General features: G+C 41.2%; 1 protein-coding gene across 4 annotated transcripts in view; it reads left to right on the top strand.

The window, feature by feature from the left end:
- LOC132632255 (uncharacterized) overlaps nucleotides 1-21,365 on the top strand; it is a 32,735-nt gene that overhangs the window by 5,139 nt on the left and 6,231 nt on the right. For 3 of the 4 annotated variants that reach the window (XM_060348144.1, XM_060348117.1, XM_060348126.1), the window contains exons 7-8: nucleotides 16,128-16,212; nucleotides 16,461-16,520. In XM_060348144.1, the coding sequence (XP_060204127.1) occupies nucleotides 16,128-16,212; nucleotides 16,461-16,520 (145 nt within the window). The remainder of the gene's footprint in view (nucleotides 1-16,127; nucleotides 16,213-16,460; nucleotides 16,521-21,365) is intronic. The other variant, XM_060348135.1, reaches the window with a different exon arrangement.

Genomic DNA, 21,365 nt, shown 5'->3' with positions numbered 1-21,365 from the left:
TTCTCGGGAAATATATGTGATTTTGAATAGTATCTGAAGAAGTCCTTTCTGATGTGAAAGGACCTGAAATTTGTAGCTTTCCTTGGAAGTGGAAACTGAATATTAATATTTTTAGGACAAATACCTTAAAAAGTTTATTTTCGCCAAACATATTGCTCCTTACGATGAATATTTTGATATATTTAAAGGCTGAATAGTCAAATAGACATGTAGTTGCATGGATGGTGGTCCACTCGCCACCCTAACTCACAGGGTTTTATCCAGACACCTGAAATCGGTCAAAACATTTTAAGCATCTCTGGATCCGTGTGATGCTTACATGCCCTGACGTACATCAGATCCATGTTAGATAAATATATCCACATCCCCGTCTTCTTCTTTGCTACCACCCCTATTCCAAACTAAAATCACTCGTCCATCTTCCGTACACAAAAACATCTAACAAGAAAAAAGACCGCCACAGTTCAGTCCCTCTCCGTCATCCTCCACTCTCTTTCTGCTTCACCCCATTTCTTTTACCTTGATAACATTTTAATCCAACTTCAGCCAAGAACCTCCAAGAATTAACAACAAAACCACCTCTCATGACCCCATGGTAAAACTCAGAAGAACCTCCAGGAATCAACAACAAAATTACCTCCCACAACCCACTGTAAAACTCAGAAATAGGAACATTTACAAATACCTCATTACTATAACCACTATCCCTTCATGCCTTCAGCCACCCCTTCCTATTTACAAATACCTCATTACTATAACCACTATCCCTTCATGCCTTCAGCCACCCCTTTCCCTGAAACCACTCTCTTTTTCACCCATAGAGATACCCGATTTTCCTCCCTTCATCTTGTCCACCATTGCACCATTAGTGGTAACATCACTCTTTTCAATAAACCAAACATCTACCCATAAAAGTATATTCACTAAATAATCCCAGAAAACTTGTTCCCTAACCAAATGACCCTTTAGGCTTATGGAAGATACATCACAATTATCCAATCTCAATTCATAAAATACTCGAAGTTAGAACTTATGGCAATTACTACACAAATTATAGAGAATGCGTTCGCTCGTCCTTACGAACTCATAGAAAGAGTGCAAAGTATCTAAGGTTGTCTCTTGCAACAATTGTTTCTCCTAAAGTAGCCTTAAAACCTCCCACGAAAGTTGTAGAAGTTGTTTTTGAAAAAAATAGTTTACTTAGGACCAATGTCCTGGTTAAGTCTAGTTTGAGTTTTAAAACCCTTCATTCTTTAAGTGTCCTCCTTACTCTAAAACAAATATCTTTGGTAAATGTCAACAACTCGAGGAATAGGGAATTTTATGTCAATCAAGTTTGGGTAAGTTTTAGCCTTGATTATCTTTCATTCTGAAGGTACAATTTGTCGCCACCAACTAGAGGAAGTTGTGAAAAAAGGCCTAGGATCGAAGGGATACCAGAGTTCATGATCGTCGACGAGACGTCACCATTTCTGTGGCATTGGTGGGAAAATATGGAAGGATATGACCGAAGGAGAGTAAAAGATCATTTGGGACATCTAATATATATATTGGAAATCAACCCCAGAAGATATGTGTTTGAGGCGTTGATTCTTCTCAGGGATCAATAGAACAATGTGTTTCTTTTTTTAGATTGTGAAATGACCTAGACTCAAGAAGAAATTTCAGGCTATCATGGGGATAGACTCTAATCTTTGTAACAAGAGATCCATAGTCCTTAAAAATATGGATGGTGACATATTTTTGAATTTATTGAAAATCAATGAGATGGAGGAAGAGAGTTTGAAAAATGGGTGGGTTTCTTTGGAGCTTCTATTCGAGAGGTACAGTTAGAAGAAGGATTTGCGAAGTATCTAGGTCAACTTATCATCAAAGGGGACCTAGAAACATGGAAAATATATAAGCGCTTTGCTTTCATGGTTGTTTATGACTAATTGCTAACTAATTTCTTTGGATTGTAATATATGGTAAAAAAAACCAAGGTTGTGTCCCCGTTAGATAAAGTGTATGATCATGGGTATTGATCTTGATATACTTTTAATGGTCGTTATATGAATGCACTTAACCTCTATGTGAATCTCTATTATTTCCCAATAAATAATGATTATTTCTTTCTATGCTTTTCTCAAATATAAGAAAGTTGATATGAAGAACGGTTAATTATGCCAAGTAAAGTCCTCTTATTCCTAAGTGAATTTATTAAACAAGGGTTAATGCCTTGAGTTCTTGTTATTTATTCTTACCAAACCCTAAGTACTTTCCCAAGGTAAATAAAGGTTATGGCTTTAATCAATCTTTGCAACCGTTAATTTTGAATGAAGAACGAAGAATAAATAAACCCTAACAATCCATTATGCATATATCAATCACTATTCCCAATCACAAAACACTCATCTTTGGGTTCACAACCATAGTAAGGGTGTTTAGCTAATCATGACAAAGAACAAGAAATAAAAGATTGAAGAATTCATAATTTCTTACTTTTGATGAAAAGAGAAATTAATAATATTGGAATTGATGTTGAAAGCTCCAAAAACAAAGAAATATTCAACTTGGATAACAACTGATAATAATTAAAACCCTACATTGGAATATTTGTAAGTTTCAAAAACGTGAAATTACAAAATTTGCACGTAAGTCTTTGACGACAACTTATACGGTCGGTATAACATTACACGACCCGTATAAAATTGTACGACCTTCAGTCTTCACTTCTTCAGAGAAAAACACGGGCGGACTGGTATTACACGGTCCGTATAAACTTATACGACCCAAATAACTCGGATCATGAAACTCCTTCTTCAAACACAGCTCTCTGTCTTGTCTTAAATCCTTCAACACGCCCAACTATACGGCCCGTATAATATTATACGGTCCGTATAAGTTGCTCGTATTTCAGCATCTTCCAACTTTGACATTCTGTTGCCTTGTCCTTCAATACGACCACAGACACGGTCCGTATAATATTGTACGGACCGTGGAAGTCAATTTCTGTGCAATTTCAACAACTTTTAGTTTCTAAACCTTAACTCTGATTTACCTGAAACACAACAAAAACACATCAAAACAACACGTACTTGCCTAAAAACAAGTAAAACTTCTTGTAAAAAGGTATCGAATGTGCCACAATTTCATGGCACATCAACACCCCCAACTTAAAGTTTTTGTTTGTCCTCAAGCAAGTATTACAACACGACGACTCAACTGTCACCTAGATATCACAGAGTAATAATGTCTAATGGTTTTGACTCCGGACTACAGGCATGCATGCTTTACTACCAAGGACCACCTCACTTTCACTCTCAAAATACGATACATAGCTCAAGAATGCTACGACTCACACGAAAGCTTCAATTTATGACATTACATTATTGAACATATCATGATGCACACAAACGTCACTTTAGGCGGTTACTCTTTTGCACAATTTGCCATCCTTATGCCCTCACATAGACCAAAGAATGTCCCACACACATGTATACAATGAAAAAGGGACAAAAGACTAAAGAGAAGAGAAGACATTCACTCTCACAAAGAATTTCATATCTACAAATGCAAATACCATAGGCTTGCCCTTATTTTCTATGCTTTCATCCTTGGTTTGTTTAGTTGTGATCATGTTAGGACTTGTTTTGGCTTGTAATGCAGGCTTAGGGACGGGTAGGATACTTTTGGGGTATTAGTGACTCACCCTCCCTGAACACTATATTTCTTAATTCACCTCTTCTTTTCTCCCTTTGTTTTCTTTTCAAATCTTCGACCTCGATGATTTATGTCTAATTAAACTTAAAACTTATTTTTGCGTTACGATTTTCTAATTTTCTTGTCTTTTTTCCAAGTTTTTTCCTTTTCTTTTTAGATATATGTACAACCACCACATCGAGTTTCAACCAACACAACATACGCCACCCCCAACATAGGTTCTTGACCTCTACACCACACTTATTCCACTCCCAACTTAGGCTTTTAGCCTCTTTTATCTCGTAGTATCAAGGAGGGAACGGGTGCGAAGCTGTAATACTTTCACAAAGGGCACGGGTTTGTTAATGGCTAGCCAAGAAAAAGGTCAAAGGCTTAAAGGAGGAAAGCTAGGGATATTTACATCATATAGTCAGGCTTATTGGTAAAGTTGCTGCTGATAAAGTTGCTGCCATGTGACCAGGAGGTCACGGGTTCGAGCCGTGGAAACAGCCTCTTGCAGAAATGCAAGGTAAGGCTGTGTACAATAGACCCTTCCTCGGACCCCGCGCATAGCGGGAGCTTAGTGCACCGGGCTGCCTTTTTATAGTCAGGCTTATTTAGTCAAAGTGACTATTTATACAAAGAAAGCCTAAGATCATCTCACAACCAAACCAAATGTCGAATTCAAACATGACTAACCGGGCAAGTTCTAGATTACACATGTATAGGCTGAACACAACTAACAACTCACCCACACATTGGCATAAGGACGATTATTTTTACAACTGTGACCTCCTAAGCAATCGTTCATCACACACAATACCCCAATAATCATAATGTCATACAAAGAATCAATTGCGTCAATCAGTAGCTGTTTCTAAGTATGCATCTTTCAATTTTTCGAGGGGTGCATACTTTCCAACAAAATCACAAACATGCCATAAGTTTCAGAACACTACCAAATAAGTCAAAATTACTCTATTCTTATCTAAGCCACATCCTACACATGCCAGTTTCAACACAATAAACCCCCTCGGGAAAAGAACTCTGCAAAGAAAAGCCGAGGGGGTTCCTTAACACATATTTACACTTACAACAAAATCAAGTAATCCTCACCCCCAACTGAAAATCATGCAATGTCACCAATGCATCAAATGTAAGTACAATAAGGGTAAGGGATACCTAGGCGCCGTAGGCGCTGTGCTCGTCAGCTCGGGACCATGTTGCCTCAGTCGCAGCGACATCAGAAGTCGCCTTTCTTGGCTGGCTACCCGACGCTCCCATGGGATCTGGATGATTCTCACGCAGAGAGTTCAGTGCAGCAACCTGAATCATCTCCGCGTCCTCATGGCGCAACCTCTTGTTCCTCTCCCCCGGATCCTCAACTACTTGATCTAAGGCAACTAGTGGCCTTTCCCCCTAGTCTTCTCCATCTCTTCTTCTTCCTCCTTAGAGTCGAGCAGGTTCTTAACAGGGATCTCAATATCCAAGTTGGCTTGTGGTGCCAAAACAGGTTTCTCTACTCGCTCTTGCGCCTTAAGCGCTTCAAACTCAGCCCTCAACTTTGCCAACTCAGCACTCAGTGATGCTGAGCCACCCCCGGGTGCTGACCACTTTAAAGCAGCCAATCTCATCTCAAACCCATCTAATCGAGTCTGGAAGACCTGGTGAGACTGTTGATATTCCTCCCGAATATCTTTTTTGGCATTGTTGATTTGCTTGTTTATCCGGGGCTTAAGCTGGGCCAAGATCACCCCGATTTGCTTCTCAACCTTTAATGTTTTGAAGGCTATTTCTCGATAACTTGCTCTAGAGAATGTCAATAAATCAACCCCAGACTGTGTTGCCGGTGGTGGAACAGATGAAGTGGTAGCACTCGCAGAAGTAGCGGGCGCAGCAGCTGGTGGTGGTGGTGGTGGTATAGCAGTAGTGGCAGCAACAACAGTGATAGTGTTAGGGTCAATGGCATGTGCCTGAGCTGTAGCATCAGTACTACCAGCTTCAGGAACAGCAGGATCAGTAGTAGTAGCATCTCCCGTGGCCCCAAAATTCGACTCGTGCTGAGTGTTGTCATCTCCAGTGGGTGGTGCCATATATATCTCTACCGCACCCTCGTTCTTACCCTTCCTCCAATCCCAAACTGAGTGGCCTTGGTGCAGTGGTCCCGGTCTGGAATGTCAACAACCTGGGCTCTTCTGCACAACTCCGTGAACACGGGAATGCCTACGAGGTTTGTGACTGGGGTGCTCTTTGTCGAATCTCATCAGCTATCAGGCGCCCCACATTTATCGGGTATTGACTCATCATTGAGGCAAGAGCTTTCGTCTGGGAAACCGTGATTGTGTTGTCATTCTAAGTCACCAGTAGTCTATATCTCATCAGGTGCCACCAGAATCGGGCCTCCCTATTGAGTGTATCCTTGACTATTTTCGGTTGGGACTACTCGCCCATTCTACCTCTGGATGGGCAAGTACTGCAGCTGCCCATCTAATCACCGTCCTATGATTTTGGCGCTCTAATTTGTCTAAATACTCTTTCTCATTTTCCGGCCCCCGAAAATCGGCCCCGAAATAAATTTTGTTGATAGCAGCAGCGGAGATATCAACTTTTACATTCCTCACTTTGATTTCATCTAGCATCGGGAGTTGAGGATTCGTTTGACTAGGCTTCTTCATTTTCAACAACTCGACCCCTTAATTAGGATAAAATTCTCGCACAATGACCGGGCAATACTCTCCAGAAGGCTCAGCGAACACCCCCAGCCTATAGAATCGGAGGGTCTTGGCAGTGTTAGGATATGCCTCGAGACCCTCAAACACGAGTTGCCGCTCTTCCCATATGCTCCTCTTCGGCTTTCCCCTTCTCTTGGTGAGAGAAATGCCATCCTCATACAGTTTTTTGGACCTTTCAACCCCAAACCGCAATGCGTACTTCGACAGTGTTTTAGTCCTCAAAACCAACCTGCTTGCCTTGAATTGACTCTGGGAAACACTCGGCATTTGGAGCTAGGGTGTCTGTAGGCTCAGATGAGCCGCTCTCATTCATATCTCCCTCATTATCCGACGGCTCACCTGACGCAGACCCGCTGTCTACGACCTCCGCACTCTCAGACCCAGCTTCAAATGACTCTTCTTCGCCCTCATTATTCGAGGTGGAGGGAGTCATGGTCTCGGGTTGAGGATTTGTAGCCCCCTGAACCTTCTTTGTTGGTATGACCTCATCGTCGGAGGTCTCATCTCTCTAAGTAATGATTTATCTTTGGTTTGTCTTGGCTTCGGCCTTGGCCTCTACCAGCTCGGGGCCCAGCACCCCTTCTGACACCATGTTTTGTGGACCATATCTACAAAACGACTTTGTTAGTAACGGGTCTTAGAAATTAAAGTAAAAAAGAAAACAAAAAAATCTTTTTGGATTTTTTTTTTTGTGTAGGTCGTATAAGTCTTTCACGGACCGTATAATTTAGTATAAAATTATACGGTCCGTATAAAGTGATGACTATGCGAGACAGAACCAACAGAGGTTCCATTTCAAAGTGCGAGCGATTTTCACGGACCGTATTAGTATTATACGGTCCACATAACAACTTATAAAATAGATCCCTGCCATCTAGCCAATCTTATACGACCTCAATTTTTTTTTACGAATTTGCTTCATTAACAGCCAATCATCACACACATTCCTTCCATTGTTTCAATTCCTACGGAGGTTGGGTTACTCAGACTCCACCCATTTTTTCAAATTTTGACAGTTCATTAGTATTCAATTTTGAGCAATTTTGGCGGGCATAACAATATTGGAACCCAAGATACAAATTCGTCAATTGAAATGCCCTCCAACCCATAAGGATGCTGATTTCTCGACCCCATGAATTCACAATAGCCCATTATACTCATCCCCATTTAGAAAAATCATGAACCATGGAAATTTTCACTAGAACTCTAGGTAAATCAACCCAAACAATTAAATTACACCCGTATGAGCAAAATTAAAGAGTGAAAGCGTCAACATACCTGTGTATTGATGATATTGAGAAGTATCCTTGAGGAAAAATTAGTGAAAAACAAAGAAACATAACTAGTGACTTGAACAGAGGGTTTTCGGGTATGGTGAACATGGTTTTGGTGACAAACTAAGATGTATTTATGGAGATTTAAGGTGGAATTGTAGTGGGTTAATGTAGTACAGTCGCAGGTAGTAATGGAGAGGAGTGGGAGTTAACGGAAGTGTGGGGAGGAGAAAAGGCGGGCAGGTGCGGCTTTATTTAAAACCCTTTGTTCATTTTTTTTAAGAAGTTGTACAGGCCGTATAACATTACACGGTCCGTGTAACTTCAAGTTCTCACACTTCCCACTATTTAAGTACATCATTTTTATACAATCACTTATACTGTCCGTGAAAATGATCGTATTTGAATGATGTCTACAAACAATGTTCTTGCCAATTTCCTTACCTTCCACGATTGGATTATACGGTCCATATAGTATTGTCTGTACGGACCGTATAAGTCCAATTTCCTCCAGTTTTTCGGTACTTTTCATCCCGCACCAAAACAAACGTTACCTTATAAGCACATTATCTAAGTTACAAAAATACAAAAACAACAAAAATTAAACATGAGTTGCCTCCCAAGAAGCGCTTGATTTAACGTCACAGCATGACGGTGTCACCTAGTTACTCCTAGTTCGAATTCTCTGGGTCAGTATTCATTCCCAGATGCTTCAATCGGTACCGATCAACAATTCTATCCCCATCAATGCAACCATGGTAGGGCCTCACCCTTTGCCCGTTCACCTTGAATGTCCGAGTTCCATCTCCGGACTTAAGTCAATCGCCCCATGGGGTGAAACACTTACCACCTCAAAAGGACCGGACCACCTTGATTTTAACTTGCCCGGTAGCAGCTTTAACCTAGAATTAAATAGTAGGACAGGATCACCCTTGTAGAATTCTCACTTTAGGATTTTCTTATCATGATACTGCTTTATCCTCTCTTTTTGTACAATGCTGCACTTACATAGGCCTGATAGCGGAACTCATCCATCTCATTGAGCTGAAACAACCGGAGCTTAGTTGCTTCTTCCTAATCCATGTTTAACTTCTTCAACCCCCACATGGCCTTGTGCTCCAGTTCAACGGGCAGGTGGCAAGCTTTGTCAAAACTAGCTTGAATTGCGAAGTCCCAATCGGGGTCTTGCACGCAGTCCGGTAAGCCTATGGAGCATCATCAAGCTTTCGGGACCAATCAGTTCTGTTTGCATTGACCATCTTGGCCAAAATACTTTTGATTTCCCGATTTGAGACTTCCGTAATTAGGAGTTGCCACCCTATGTTTCACACCATACTTCTCCATCAACCCCGCGAAGGCTCTGTTGCAAAAGTGAGAACCACCATCACTGATTATCGCCCTCGGGGTATCGAATCGAGTAAATATGTTTTTCTTTAAGAACCCCATGACACTCTTGGCTTCATTATTAGGTAAAGCCACCGCTTCTACCCATTTCGACACATAATCAATAGCAACCAAGATATACTTCATGCCACAAGAGCTCACGAAGGGCCCCATAAAATTAATACCCCAGACATCGAACACCTCTACTTCTATCAAAAAGTTCATAGGCATCTCTTGCCTCCTTCCTATACTCCCTCGTCTCCGACACTGATCACAAGACCGCACCAACAGATTTGCATCATGAAACAGAGTAGGCCAGTAGTAACCGCATTCAAGAGCTTTAGCAGCAGTCCGGTTACCACTATGATCACCCCCAATCGGGGAGTCGTGGCATGCCTTCAGAATCGCCATCACTTCACTCTCGGGAACACAACGCCGAATGATGTTATCAACGCATGTTCTGAACAAGTATGGCTCGCCCTAATAGTATTGACGAGAATTCCGCAAGAACTTCTTTTGGTATGACTTAATCTCCTCTAGAATTATTCCCGTTACCAAGTAGTTGGCAATGTCTACATACCATGGTGCCACCTCCATTGACACCGCCGACACCAGCTCATCTGGAAACGCGTCATCAATATCTAGCTCATCTGAAGGTCTCCCTGCTTCTTCAAGCCGAGAGAGATGGTCAGTAACCTGATTCTCAGTTCCCTTGCGGTCTTTAACCTCGAAATCGAATTCTTGCAACAACACCCTTCGAATCAATCGCGACTTAGTTTCGTTCTTTGCCATGAGGTACCTCAATGCGGCATGATCTGTGTATACCACAATTTTGGACTCCAACATATAGGCTCAGAATTTTTCAAAAGCAAAGACTATAGCAAGCAGCTCTTTCTCAGTCACTGTGTAATTCATCTGAGCCGCATTCCATGTTCTGCATGCATAATATATTGGGTGCCTGATTTTATTGTGTCTCTGGCTAAGCACAACATCGATAGCAAAACCACTCGCATCACACATCAACTCGAACGACAGAGACCAGTTTGGAGAAATAATAATAGGAGTTGTGGTCGAATGCTCCTTCAATTCATCGAATGCCTTTCGGTACTTCTCATCAAATTCGAACTTAGCCTCTTTTTCAAGAAGCTTACACAACGGGTTGTCAATTTTTGAGAAATCCTTCATGAAACGCCTATAGAAACCAGTATGTCCCAAGAAACTCTGGACACCCTTAACTGAGATAGGTGGAGGAAGCTTTGAAATCATAGCAATCTTCGCCTGATTGACCTCAATCCCCTTTTCAGAAATTTTATCCCCAAGGGAGATCCCTTCTTTCACCATGAAGTGACACTTCTCCCAATTCAGTACTAGATTAGTCTCCTCACAGCGTCTAAGCACTTGACCCAAATGGTCAAGACAGTCATCGAAAGAATCACCAACCACTGAGAAATCGTCCATAAAGACCTCAAGAAAGTCTTCCACCATATAAAAAAATATCGACATGATACGCCGCTGAAATGTAGCCGGTGCATTGCAGAGACCGAAGGGCATCTTGCTGAAAGCGAATGTCCCATAAGGACAAGTAAATGTCGTCTTCACCTGATCCTCAAGGGCGATGTTAATCTGATTGTAGCCCGATTACCTGTTTAAGAAGCAATAGTAAGACCTCCCCACTAGCCGATCAAGCATCTGATCAATAAAAGGCATAGAGAAGTGATCCCTGCAAGTAGCAGTGTTAAGTTTGCGATAGTCCATGCAAACTCTCCAACATGTCACAGTCCTCGTCGGAATCAGCTCATTCTTTGCATTGGCCACTACTGTGATGCCGTCTTTTTTCGGAACACATTGAACTGGGCTCACTCATTTACTGTCAGCAATCGAGTAAACCACTCCAGCGTCCAACCACTTGATGATTTCTTTCTTTATGAGTTCTTGCATATTTTCATTCAGTCTCTTTTGATGTTCCACACTCGGCTTGCCGTCCTCCTCTAATTGGATTTTATGCTCACAGATCCCAGAAGGAATCCCCTAAATGTCTGCTATGATTTCCTTCTGGGATCTGTGAGCATAAAATCCAGTCAGAGGAGGACAACAAGCCGAGTGTGGAACATCAAAAGAGACTGAATGAAAACATGCAAGAAGTCATAAAGAAAGAAATCATCAAGTGGTTGGACGCTAGAGTGGTTTACTTGATTGTTGACAGTAAATGGGTGAGACCAGTTCAATGTGTTCTGAAAAAGGACAGCATCACAGTGGTGCCCAATGCAAAGAATGAGCTAATTCCGATGAGGACTGTGACAGGTTGGAGAGTTTGCATGGACTATCGCAAACTTAACACTGCTACTTGCAAGGATCACTTCTCTATGTCTTTTATTGATCAGATGCTTGATTGGGTAGCGGGTATTCGGGCTACAATCAGATTAACATTGCCCTTGAGGATCAGGTGAAGACGACATTTACTTGTCCTTATGGGACATTCGCTTTCAGCAGGATGCCCTTCAGTCTCTGCAATGCACCGGCTACGTTTCAGCGGTGTATGATGTCGATATTTTCTGATATGGTGGAAGACTTTCTTGAGGTTTTTATGGACGATTTTTCGGTGGTTGGTGATTCTTTCGATGACTGTCTTGACCATCCGGGTCGAGTGCTTAAACGCTGTGAGGAGACTAATCTGGTATTGAATTGGGAAAAGTTCCACTTCATGGTGAAGGAAAGGATCGCCCTCGGGCATAAAATCTCTGAAAAGGGGATTGAGGTCGATCAGGCGAAGATTGATGTGATTTCAAAGCTTCCTCCACCTATCTCAGTTAAGGGTGTCCGGAGTTTCTTGGGATATGCTGGTTTCTATAGGCGTTTCATTAAGGATTTCTCAAAAATTGCCAACCCGATGTGTAAGCTTCTTGAAAACGAGGCTAAGTTCGAATTTGATGAGAAGTGCCGAAAGGCATTCGATGAATTGAAGGAGCGTTTGGCCACAACTCCTATTATTGTTTCTCCAAACTGGTCTCTGCCGTTCGAGTTGATGTGTGATGCGAGCGGTTTTGCTATCGGTGCTGTGCTTGGCCAGAGGCATAATAAAATCATGCACCCTATATATTATGCCAGCAGAACATGGAATGCGGCTTAGATGAATTACACAGTGACTGAGCAAGAGTTGCTTGCTATAGTCTTTGCTTTTGAAAAATTCCGAGCCTGTCTGTTGAGGTCCAAAATTGTGGTATACACAGATCATGCTGCATTGAGGTACCTCATGGCAAAGAAAGAAGCTAAGCCGCGATTGATTCGATGGGTGCTGCTGTTGCAGAATTCGATTTCGAGGTGAAAGACCGCAAGGGAACTGAGAATCAGGTTACTGACCATCTCTCTCGGCTTGAAGAAGCAGGGAGACCTTCAAATGAGCTAGATATTGATGACCGTTTCCAGATGAGCTGGTGTCGGCGGTGTCAATGGAGGTGGCACCATGGTATGTAGACATTGCCAACTACTTGGTAACGGGCATAATTCCTGAGGAGATTAAGTCATACCAAAAGAAGTTCTTGGGGGATTCTCGTCAATACTATTGGGGTGAGCCATACTTGTTCAGAAAATGCGCTGATAACATCATTTGGCGTTGTGTTCCCGAGAGTGAAGTGATGGCGATTCTGAAGGCATGCCACGACTCCTCGATTGGGGGTGATCATAGTGGTAATCGGACTGCTGCTAAAGCTCTTGAATGCAGTTACTACTGGCCTACTCTGTTTCATGATGCAAATCTGTTGGTGCGTTCTTGTGATCAGTGTCGGAGACGAGGGAGTATAGGAAGGAGGCAAGAGATGCCTATGAACTTTTTGATGGAAGTAGAGGTGTTCGATGTCTGGGGTATTAATTTTATGGGGCCCTTCGTGAGCTCTTGTGGAATGAAGTATATCTTGGTTGCTGTTGATTATGTGTCGAAATGGGTAGAAGCGGTGGCTTTACCTAATAATGAAGCCAAGAGTGTCATGAGGTTCTTAAAGAAAAACATATTTACTCGATTCGATACCTCGAGGGAGATAATCAGTGATGGTGGTTCTCACTTTTGCAACAGAGCCTTCGCGGGGTTGATAGAGAAGTATGGTGTGAAACATAGGGGTGCAACTCCTAATTACGGAAGTCTCAAATCGGGAAATCAAGAGTATTTTGGCCAAGACGGTCAATGATTGATCTTGAAAGCTTGATGATGTTCTATGGGCTTACCGGACTGCGTACAAGACCCCGATTGGGACTTCGCCTTTCAAGCTAGTTTTTGGCAAAGCTTGCCACCTGCCTGTTGAACTGGAGCACAAGGCCATGTGGGCATTGAAGAAGTTAAACATGGATTGGGAAGAAGCAACTAAGCTCCGGTTGTTTCAGCTCAATGAGATGGATGAGTTCCGCTATCAGGCCTATGAAAGTGCAGCATTGTACAAAAAGAGGGGATGAAGCAGTATCATGATAAGAAAATCCTGAAGCGAGAATTCTGCAAGGGTGATCCTGTCCTGCTGTTTAATTCTAGGTTGAAGCTGCTACCGGGCAAGTTAAAATCAAGGTGGTCCGGTCCTTTTGAGGCGGTAAGTGTTTCACCCCATGGGGTGATTGAATTAAGTCCGGAGATGGAACTCGGACATTTAAGGTGAACGGGCAAAGGGTGAGGCGCTACCATGGTTGCATTGATTGGATAGAATTGTTGATCGGTACCGATTGAAGCATCTGGGAACGAATTCGGACCAGGAGTATTTGGGTGGCACCGTCGTGCCATGACATTAAATCAAGCGTTTCTTGGGAGGCAACTCATATTTAATTTTTGTTGTTTTTGTATTTTTGTAACTTAGATAATGTGTGTATAGGGTAACGTTTGTTTTGGTGCGGGATGAAAAACTGGAGGAAAATGGACTTATACGGTCCGTATAGTATTGTACGGACCGTATAATTCAGTCGTGGAAGGTAAGGAAATTGGCAAGAACACTGTTTGAGGACATCATTCAAATACTATCATTTTCACGGACCGTGTATACACGGACCGTATAAGTGATTGTATAAAAATGATGTACTCAAATAGTGGGAAGTGTAAGAACTTGAAGTTACAGGGACCGTGTAATGTTATACGGCATGTATAACTTCTTAAAAAAAAAAATGAACAGAGGGTTTTAAATAAAGCTGCACCTCCCCGCCTTTTCTCCTCCCCACTTCTTCCATTAACTCCCACTCCTCTCCATTACTACCCACGACCATACTACATTAACCCACTACAATTCCACCTTAAATCTCCATAAATACATCCTAGTTTGTCACCAAAACCCATCTTCACCATACCTGAAAACCCTCTGTTCAAGTCACTAGTTATTTTTCTTTGTTTTTCACTAATGTTTCCTCAAGGATACTTCACAATATCATCAATACACAGGTATGTTGACGCTTTCACTCTTTAATTTTGCTCATACGGGTGTAATTTAATTGTTTGGTGTTGATTTACCTAGAGTTCTAGTGAAAATTTCCATGGTTCATGATTTTTCTAAATAGGGATGAGTATAATGGGCTATTGTGAATTCATGGGGTCGAGAAATCAGCATCCTAATGGGTTGGAGGGCATTTCAATTGATGAATTTGTATCTTGGGTTCCAATATTGTTATGCCCGCCAAAATTGCTCAAAATTGAATACTAATGAATTGTCAAAATTTGAAAAAATGGGGGAAGTTTGAGTAACCCAACCCCCGTAGGAATTGAAACCATGGAAAGAATGCGTGTGATGATAGGCTGTTACCGAAACAAATTTGTAAAAAATAAATAAATTCAGGTCGTATAAGATTGGCTACGGTTCGTGAAAATCGCTCGTACTTTGAAATGGAACTTCTGTTGGTTCTGTCTCCTCCCCCCCCCCCCCAAAAAAAAAAAAAAACCCAAAAGGATTTTTCTGTTTTTTTTTTAACTTTAATTTCCAAGACCCGTGACTAACACAAGCTCTTTTGTAGGTATGGTCCAAAACATTGTGTTAGAAGGGGTGCTGGGCCCCGAGCTGGTAGGGGCTGAGGCCGAGCCCAAGACAAACTTGAGACAGATCATCTCCTTAAGGATGAGACGACCGATGATGAGGTCATACCGGCAATGAAGGCTCGGGAGGCTACAAATCTCAACCGGAGACCATGACTCCTTCTACCTCGGATAATGAGGGAGAAGAAGAGTCATTGGAAGCTGGGTCTGAGGGTGCGGAGGCCGTAGGCAGCGGGCCTGCGTCAGGTGAGCCGTTGGATAATGAGGGAGCTACGAATGAGAGCGGCTCATCTGAGCCTACAGACACCCTGGCTCCAAATGCCGAGTGTTCCCTAGAGTCAATTCAAGGCAAGCGCAAGTTGGTTTTGAGGATTAAAACACTGCCAAAGGACGCATTGCGGTTTGGGCTTGAAGGGTCCAAAAAGCTGTAGGAGGATGGCATTTCTCTCACAAGAGAGGGGGAAAGCTGAAGAGGAGTATATGGGAAGAGCGGCGACTCGTGTTTGATGGTCTCGAGGCTTATCCCAACACTGCCGAGACCGTCCGACTCTATAGGCTGGGGGTGTTCGCTGAGCCTCCTGGAAAGTATTGCCCGGTCATTGTGCGAGAATTTTATGCTAACTACGGGGTCGGGTTGTTGAAAATGAAGAAGCCCAGCCAAACGAATCCTCAGCTCCCAATGCTTGATCAAATTAAAGTGAGGAATGTAAAAGTTGACATCTCCGCTGCTGCTATCAACAAAATTTATTTCGCGTGCCGGAGAATGATCAGAATTCTGACACGAGGGACAACGCGAGGATGCCTGGGAGTTGATCAGAATTCCAAATCTGATTTTTAACTCCCTTTGGCCACTTAGCTGCTTCAATCCACTTCGAACTTGTACCATAAATATGTTCATGCATTCCAATGACCTCACCATTCTCATGTGGGCGCGAATACATTTGAGGCTTTACAATAACTTCCTGATATGGTGAAAGTTATGCTCCTTTGTTATCTCATAATTTTTGCTAACATTTTATTCCTAGTGTAACAGCTGATCAATTTGTCCTCTGTATTTCTTGGTTGAAGCAGGTGCTCAATTTGGCCATCAGGTCTGTTCCTTTCAGAGTTCATACTTTCTTTTCCAGAAGTGTTCTCAGGCAAATCTTGTCTTGAGGTGAGATAGCTTTTAGAAGTATTCCATCTGTTTGTCTTAGTTTATCAAATTTTTTCTCAGCAATTGGTCTTAGGGAAAATTGAAACGTCTAACTCCTTGTTACATCTTCATGGATTTTTCCAAGATTGAGTATTACTTCTTTTGATCCTTTTTTTGTTCGTCAGTTGGCAATGCTCTTTAGTTGTGTAGTCGGGTCGATTAATATAATAACACTTGTGCCATTTCTTGTATTTTATCTATTAAAAAAGCAGGTTGGTTCGGGTGTTGGATTGGTTGGTGTCTGTCTAGCTCAGGCAAATTGCTCCAAGGCAAGTTTCCTTTTTCATTCTTTCTATTTTTTCTGCGAATTCTACCTCTTGTTTTGTTCACACAAACTCATCACACATTCTTCAGATATCTCCTGCTCATTTTGAGCTTCACTGTGATTTTTTGTTCAATCCCCTCGACGGGATCTTATTTTTTATGTTACCCAATAAAAGGCGTTCGGGCGGAACAATTTTGGAATCATTTTGCTCTACCACTTATTTTATTTGAGGTTACAATTGCTTTCATCTTCTCTATTGAATATGCCTCCTTGTCTTTAATTGAAAAAAGGTGGGATCATTGACTGGACATATGGTTTTGTGTAGGTCATGAAACATGTAATTGATAATGGTTAGGTGTAGTCTATCAATTTGCTTGGATCAAGCAGCCCATGCTTTTGTCACCCAATTGGAGCTAAAAGTGAGAGAAGCTTTCTTGCAATCATGAACATTTAGTTTTATTTTTCCATAACATAGTTTTGCCATCATAAGATAAGATTAATCCATTCCAAGCGATGGCGCTTCTTGCTTAGTGTAGTAAGTTCTTAAACTATATTTACATCCTAGGATAGATATAGTGGTCATCCTCATTTTAGCTACTAAAACATCGTGGAAGCTTCGGTTAACAATATGCATAGTGTTAAACATACTACTCTTAATAATAATAATAAAAGAGAGAATACATAATTACCCCCCCGAAGTAAGACCTTTGTTTCAAGAAGACACTTAAACTTTGCGGGGGGGGGGGGGGGGGTCCTATTAACCCCCCCCCCCCCCCCCCCCCCCCCCAAAAAAAAAAAAAACCCAAAACAACTTCGAACTGATATTAATACCTCCTTTGTTTGCCACCTGGCATAGAGGATGCATACAATCTCTTAAAAAGCGTGAGGAACCCAAAAAAATGATTAAATTTCTTTTTTAATACAATTTTTTCTTTATGAAAATGTATTTTCCTACTTCTTTCATTATTTTAATTTTTTTTCCTTATTCTTGTTTTCTTTTCTTTCTTCTTCATAAATAAAAATTGTTGCCACTCATTTCTGCCACAAGTACAGCTCCACCACCTTGATTTACTATTACCGCTTCAACTCTTTTCTTCAACTCCAAAATCTTATTCAACACCGTTGCCCCTGTAAATCAGAATATCAGATGAAGAAATGCAGATGGGGTACCTAAAAACAGGACTGTGACCAGCTTTGTCAATACCCATGATGCAAGGCTTCAAAGCGCAAATTGGGAGCTTCCCAAAGAACCCATTTCGACTGCGCACCCAGTAGCCGCCCCCTTTCAGTTTTATCTATCAATCTGCTCACTTCCCGACAGAAACGGGCTCCCTCCAATGTGAATAGTGGAGACTGCACTCTCGATTTTCCACTCCTCAAATGATATTATTGGAAGGGGATGGAGGTTAGAATAAAGAAGAAGAACAAATTACCATTTTCCAAAAAAAAAGAAAAAAAAAGAATAAAGAAGAAGAAGAAAGAAAGAAAGAATATGGGGGGAAGGGGTTATCTGGAGAAGTAAGATGTGCGTGGAGGGGGATTGATGGAATGGAGAAGTCAAAAAGTAAGAGAGAGAAAAAGAAAAAAGAAAGAAAAAATATAAGCAAAAATAATAATAATAATAATAATAATGTATTTTTAGTTAAATTAACACATATTAACCAAGGATTGGAGCATGATTAACACCTTTTTTAAAATTGGAGTTGGTCGAAAAAGGAGGTAATAATATCAGTTCAAAGTTGTTTAGAGGGTTAATAGGACCCCCGCAGAGTTTGAGTGTAAAAAGGTCTTACTTCGGGGGGTAATACTAGTCTTCTTTTTATTTTGTTTATTTTCAGCAGGTGACTCACTTAGATTTATCAATGTGGATCCTTGATTTTAATTTTTCTTTCCAAAAGCTTTTTGTGCCTTGCATATTAAAGATCCTGCAGGAAATGGTTTGGGATCGATTGGATAATTGCTGTCGTGGATTCAAGTGACTGTTGTTGACATTATTTCTATCTTTAGTATAAATTCTGATAATTTCCTTGGTTGCATATTCAAATTTAGGCTTAATACATATTTTGCCCCTTCAACCTGTAATGAAATTCCTTCGACACACCCCTCCTTCACGGGAAAAGTTGTACACACCAAACCTTTTCCATGTCAATACACTGGTACCTACTTGGTACTCATTGTGTTCTACATATACAAGAGGAGTGAATACAAACAATTTTGTTTGAAACCTCATCTGGACACCATGTAACCATTTTATTTTTTGAATCATCTTCATTTTCTTCAAATAACAGCAGCAACTGGAGCAACAGTGCGATGGAGGGATGAAAGCACAGCAACCTATGTTGATCGCACTGCTAAAAAAACAGTAAATTTCGACCTCAAATTTCAACTTCATGAGGTTGAAAAAGTCAAATTTTTGACCTCAAGCCCAGGTCGCTAATAGCTTGGTTGAATTGTTTTTTCGACCTCCTGAGGTCGAAAATTTTCGACCTTACGAGGTCGAGAATAAGTTTTCTACCCAAATTAAGAAAATACAGTTTTCGACCGCATGAGGACGAAAACAGTATTTCTATTTAAATATTATTTAACGTATTCGACCTCATGTGGTTGAAATCCTGGATGAATATATATATAAAAAAAAACTTTTAATTTTAGAATTTCGACCTAATTTAGCAATTTAGCAAAAAAAATCTGGATTTTTTTTCCCCAGAATTTGGCTACTTTTACAGCAGCCCACCTACCAAACAAAACACAATACCAAGACCTCAAGAACCAGCTCAAGTAGCTCCCATAATGCAACCAAAACAAACATAAACTATACAACCAATTGTTCTACGTTCTACAACCAATTCAGCCACTTCAATAGTGCAACATAACAACCACTTCAACCATAAACTACATTCTAGATCCAATTGGTTCAAAGTAGTTGCAACAATACATCAAATTCAACTTCAAAGTACTTCTAATTCGAATTAAAACTACATTCAAACACTTGAACATCATAAACTTAAAAAAACGTACATATCCAACAAAAGATAGAAAAGTTAGAATTCAAAAGTATACGAATCAAATAGGTCAACATTGTGTGTTAGAGACGTGATCCGTATCTTCCCCACTAGACTCATCAACAAGAGCATGATCTACGTTAGTACGTGACCTACGTCGTCTACTTGTGGTACGTCGGGGGGCTGTGACCTACGAGCATCCCTGGGTCAAGGGGGGAATCAGAAATGCCCCCGGATTAATTAAGCTGTCTATTTGGGCCTGCATACCCAACATCCTGCCCTCCGAGGCATTAAGTGTGCTTGCTTGTTAGTTGAGCAACTTGCTGCTTCATCGCTTGTTACTCCTTAGGATTCACAGCCCTCTCTCATCACTAGAACCTATGCCTTGAAGAGTTGACGGTAGGGCTGGGCATAAATACCGAAAACCGAAAAATCATACTGGACCGAATTAATTCGATTATTCTGTTTTAGTTTTTTGGTTCGGTTTCGGTTCTATTTTTTCTAAAACTTCGGTGTTTGGTTTGGTTCTCCGTTCTCGGGTCCCGGTTCTTCGGTTTTTTGATCTAACCGAACTTTTACTATATAGGTTCAAAAAATATAATACTCTGCCACTGCCACTGAACTTAGGCCCTAAATATTTTCGATTCGACCCAACTACCAATCCCTATTTCCTAATTCCTAATTACTCTGTTATCGATCTCCACTCTTCACTGCTGCCTACTACCGTAATGTTTGAATGTAGCAGCAATTGAAGCTACTATTGCTGCTGCTACATGCTTTGATAATACTAGTTCAATAAGATGTGGCGAGAGTTTAGTTACTATAGTGGACTGTGGAGATTCAACTGAGCTTATTGGCTGCCAATAACAATTTACTCTTCTTTGCTCTGATTTTTTTCTGACAATGATTAGCTTTAAATTCTTTGCTCTGACTTTGTAATTGATTTCACTTTAGTTATACCTTTTTAATGTATCATAAATTTCTTTGAAAAATCGAATAACTGTTTTAGAAAAACCGAATTAAATCGAACCGAACTCTGGTCGGTGTTCGGTGCACACTTTTTCAAAATCGAACCGAACCAAAGTTTGAAAAAATCGAACCGAAGAACCAAATGCCCACCCCTAGCCGACGGGAAGTGACGAAAGGCTCGATTAGCCATGCCATAAGCTGTCCTATACCTTGTCGGGCGACCAACACTCCATCCATTGCTACTTTATTATCTCTAGGGTTACCTGCATGTCGGCTGGCTGAGTGGCACGAAACTCCTCAAAGTATTGTTGAAATTCATTTTGAATTTAAAGGATACAATGTTAGTAGCTAAATTTAGTAAAAGAAAGTAGTTATTATTGTTAATTAGTGACTTAGCCAGGTTCGCTCAGCCCTTGGCTCAACCCATTGGTCTGTACCATCGGCGTTCTTCGTCTTCTTCGTGTGAGTGATCTTGAAAGCCTCGTCTTGAGGTACTGCTTGCCCCCTCTGGAGCTACTGCAAACAAATTATTTGAGTTATTAATCATATAAAGTAAATAAATTAAGTATCTTTAAAATATGATTTAAAGAAACATACCAGCTTCCTCCTCACGTCAATCTGGCTCGTAGCCCCACTACTATGTAGCGATCTACCCTTCTTCGAGGCTCTGGCATTCTTCCCTATCTCACTTTGTTGCAAAAACTGTGGATCAGTCGCCCAATAATGCAACAGGGTCGCCCAGTTATTCGCATGGACCCACTAAGACTTTTGGCAAGTGTTACGGGCTCTACGAAACGCATCTTTAAGTATTTTCGCAGCCTTTTTCTTGAAATTCTGCACTACTTTAGCCTCATGTTGCGGCTTACAGGAACACTTTT

Source organism: Lycium barbarum, chromosome 1, assembly GCF_019175385.1.
Source record: "Lycium barbarum isolate Lr01 chromosome 1, ASM1917538v2, whole genome shotgun sequence".
Classification (NCBI taxonomy): domain Eukaryota; kingdom Viridiplantae; phylum Streptophyta; class Magnoliopsida; order Solanales; family Solanaceae; genus Lycium; species Lycium barbarum.
Note: the sequence above shows the minus strand (reverse complement) of the source record. Positions and strands in the feature narration are given on the sequence as shown.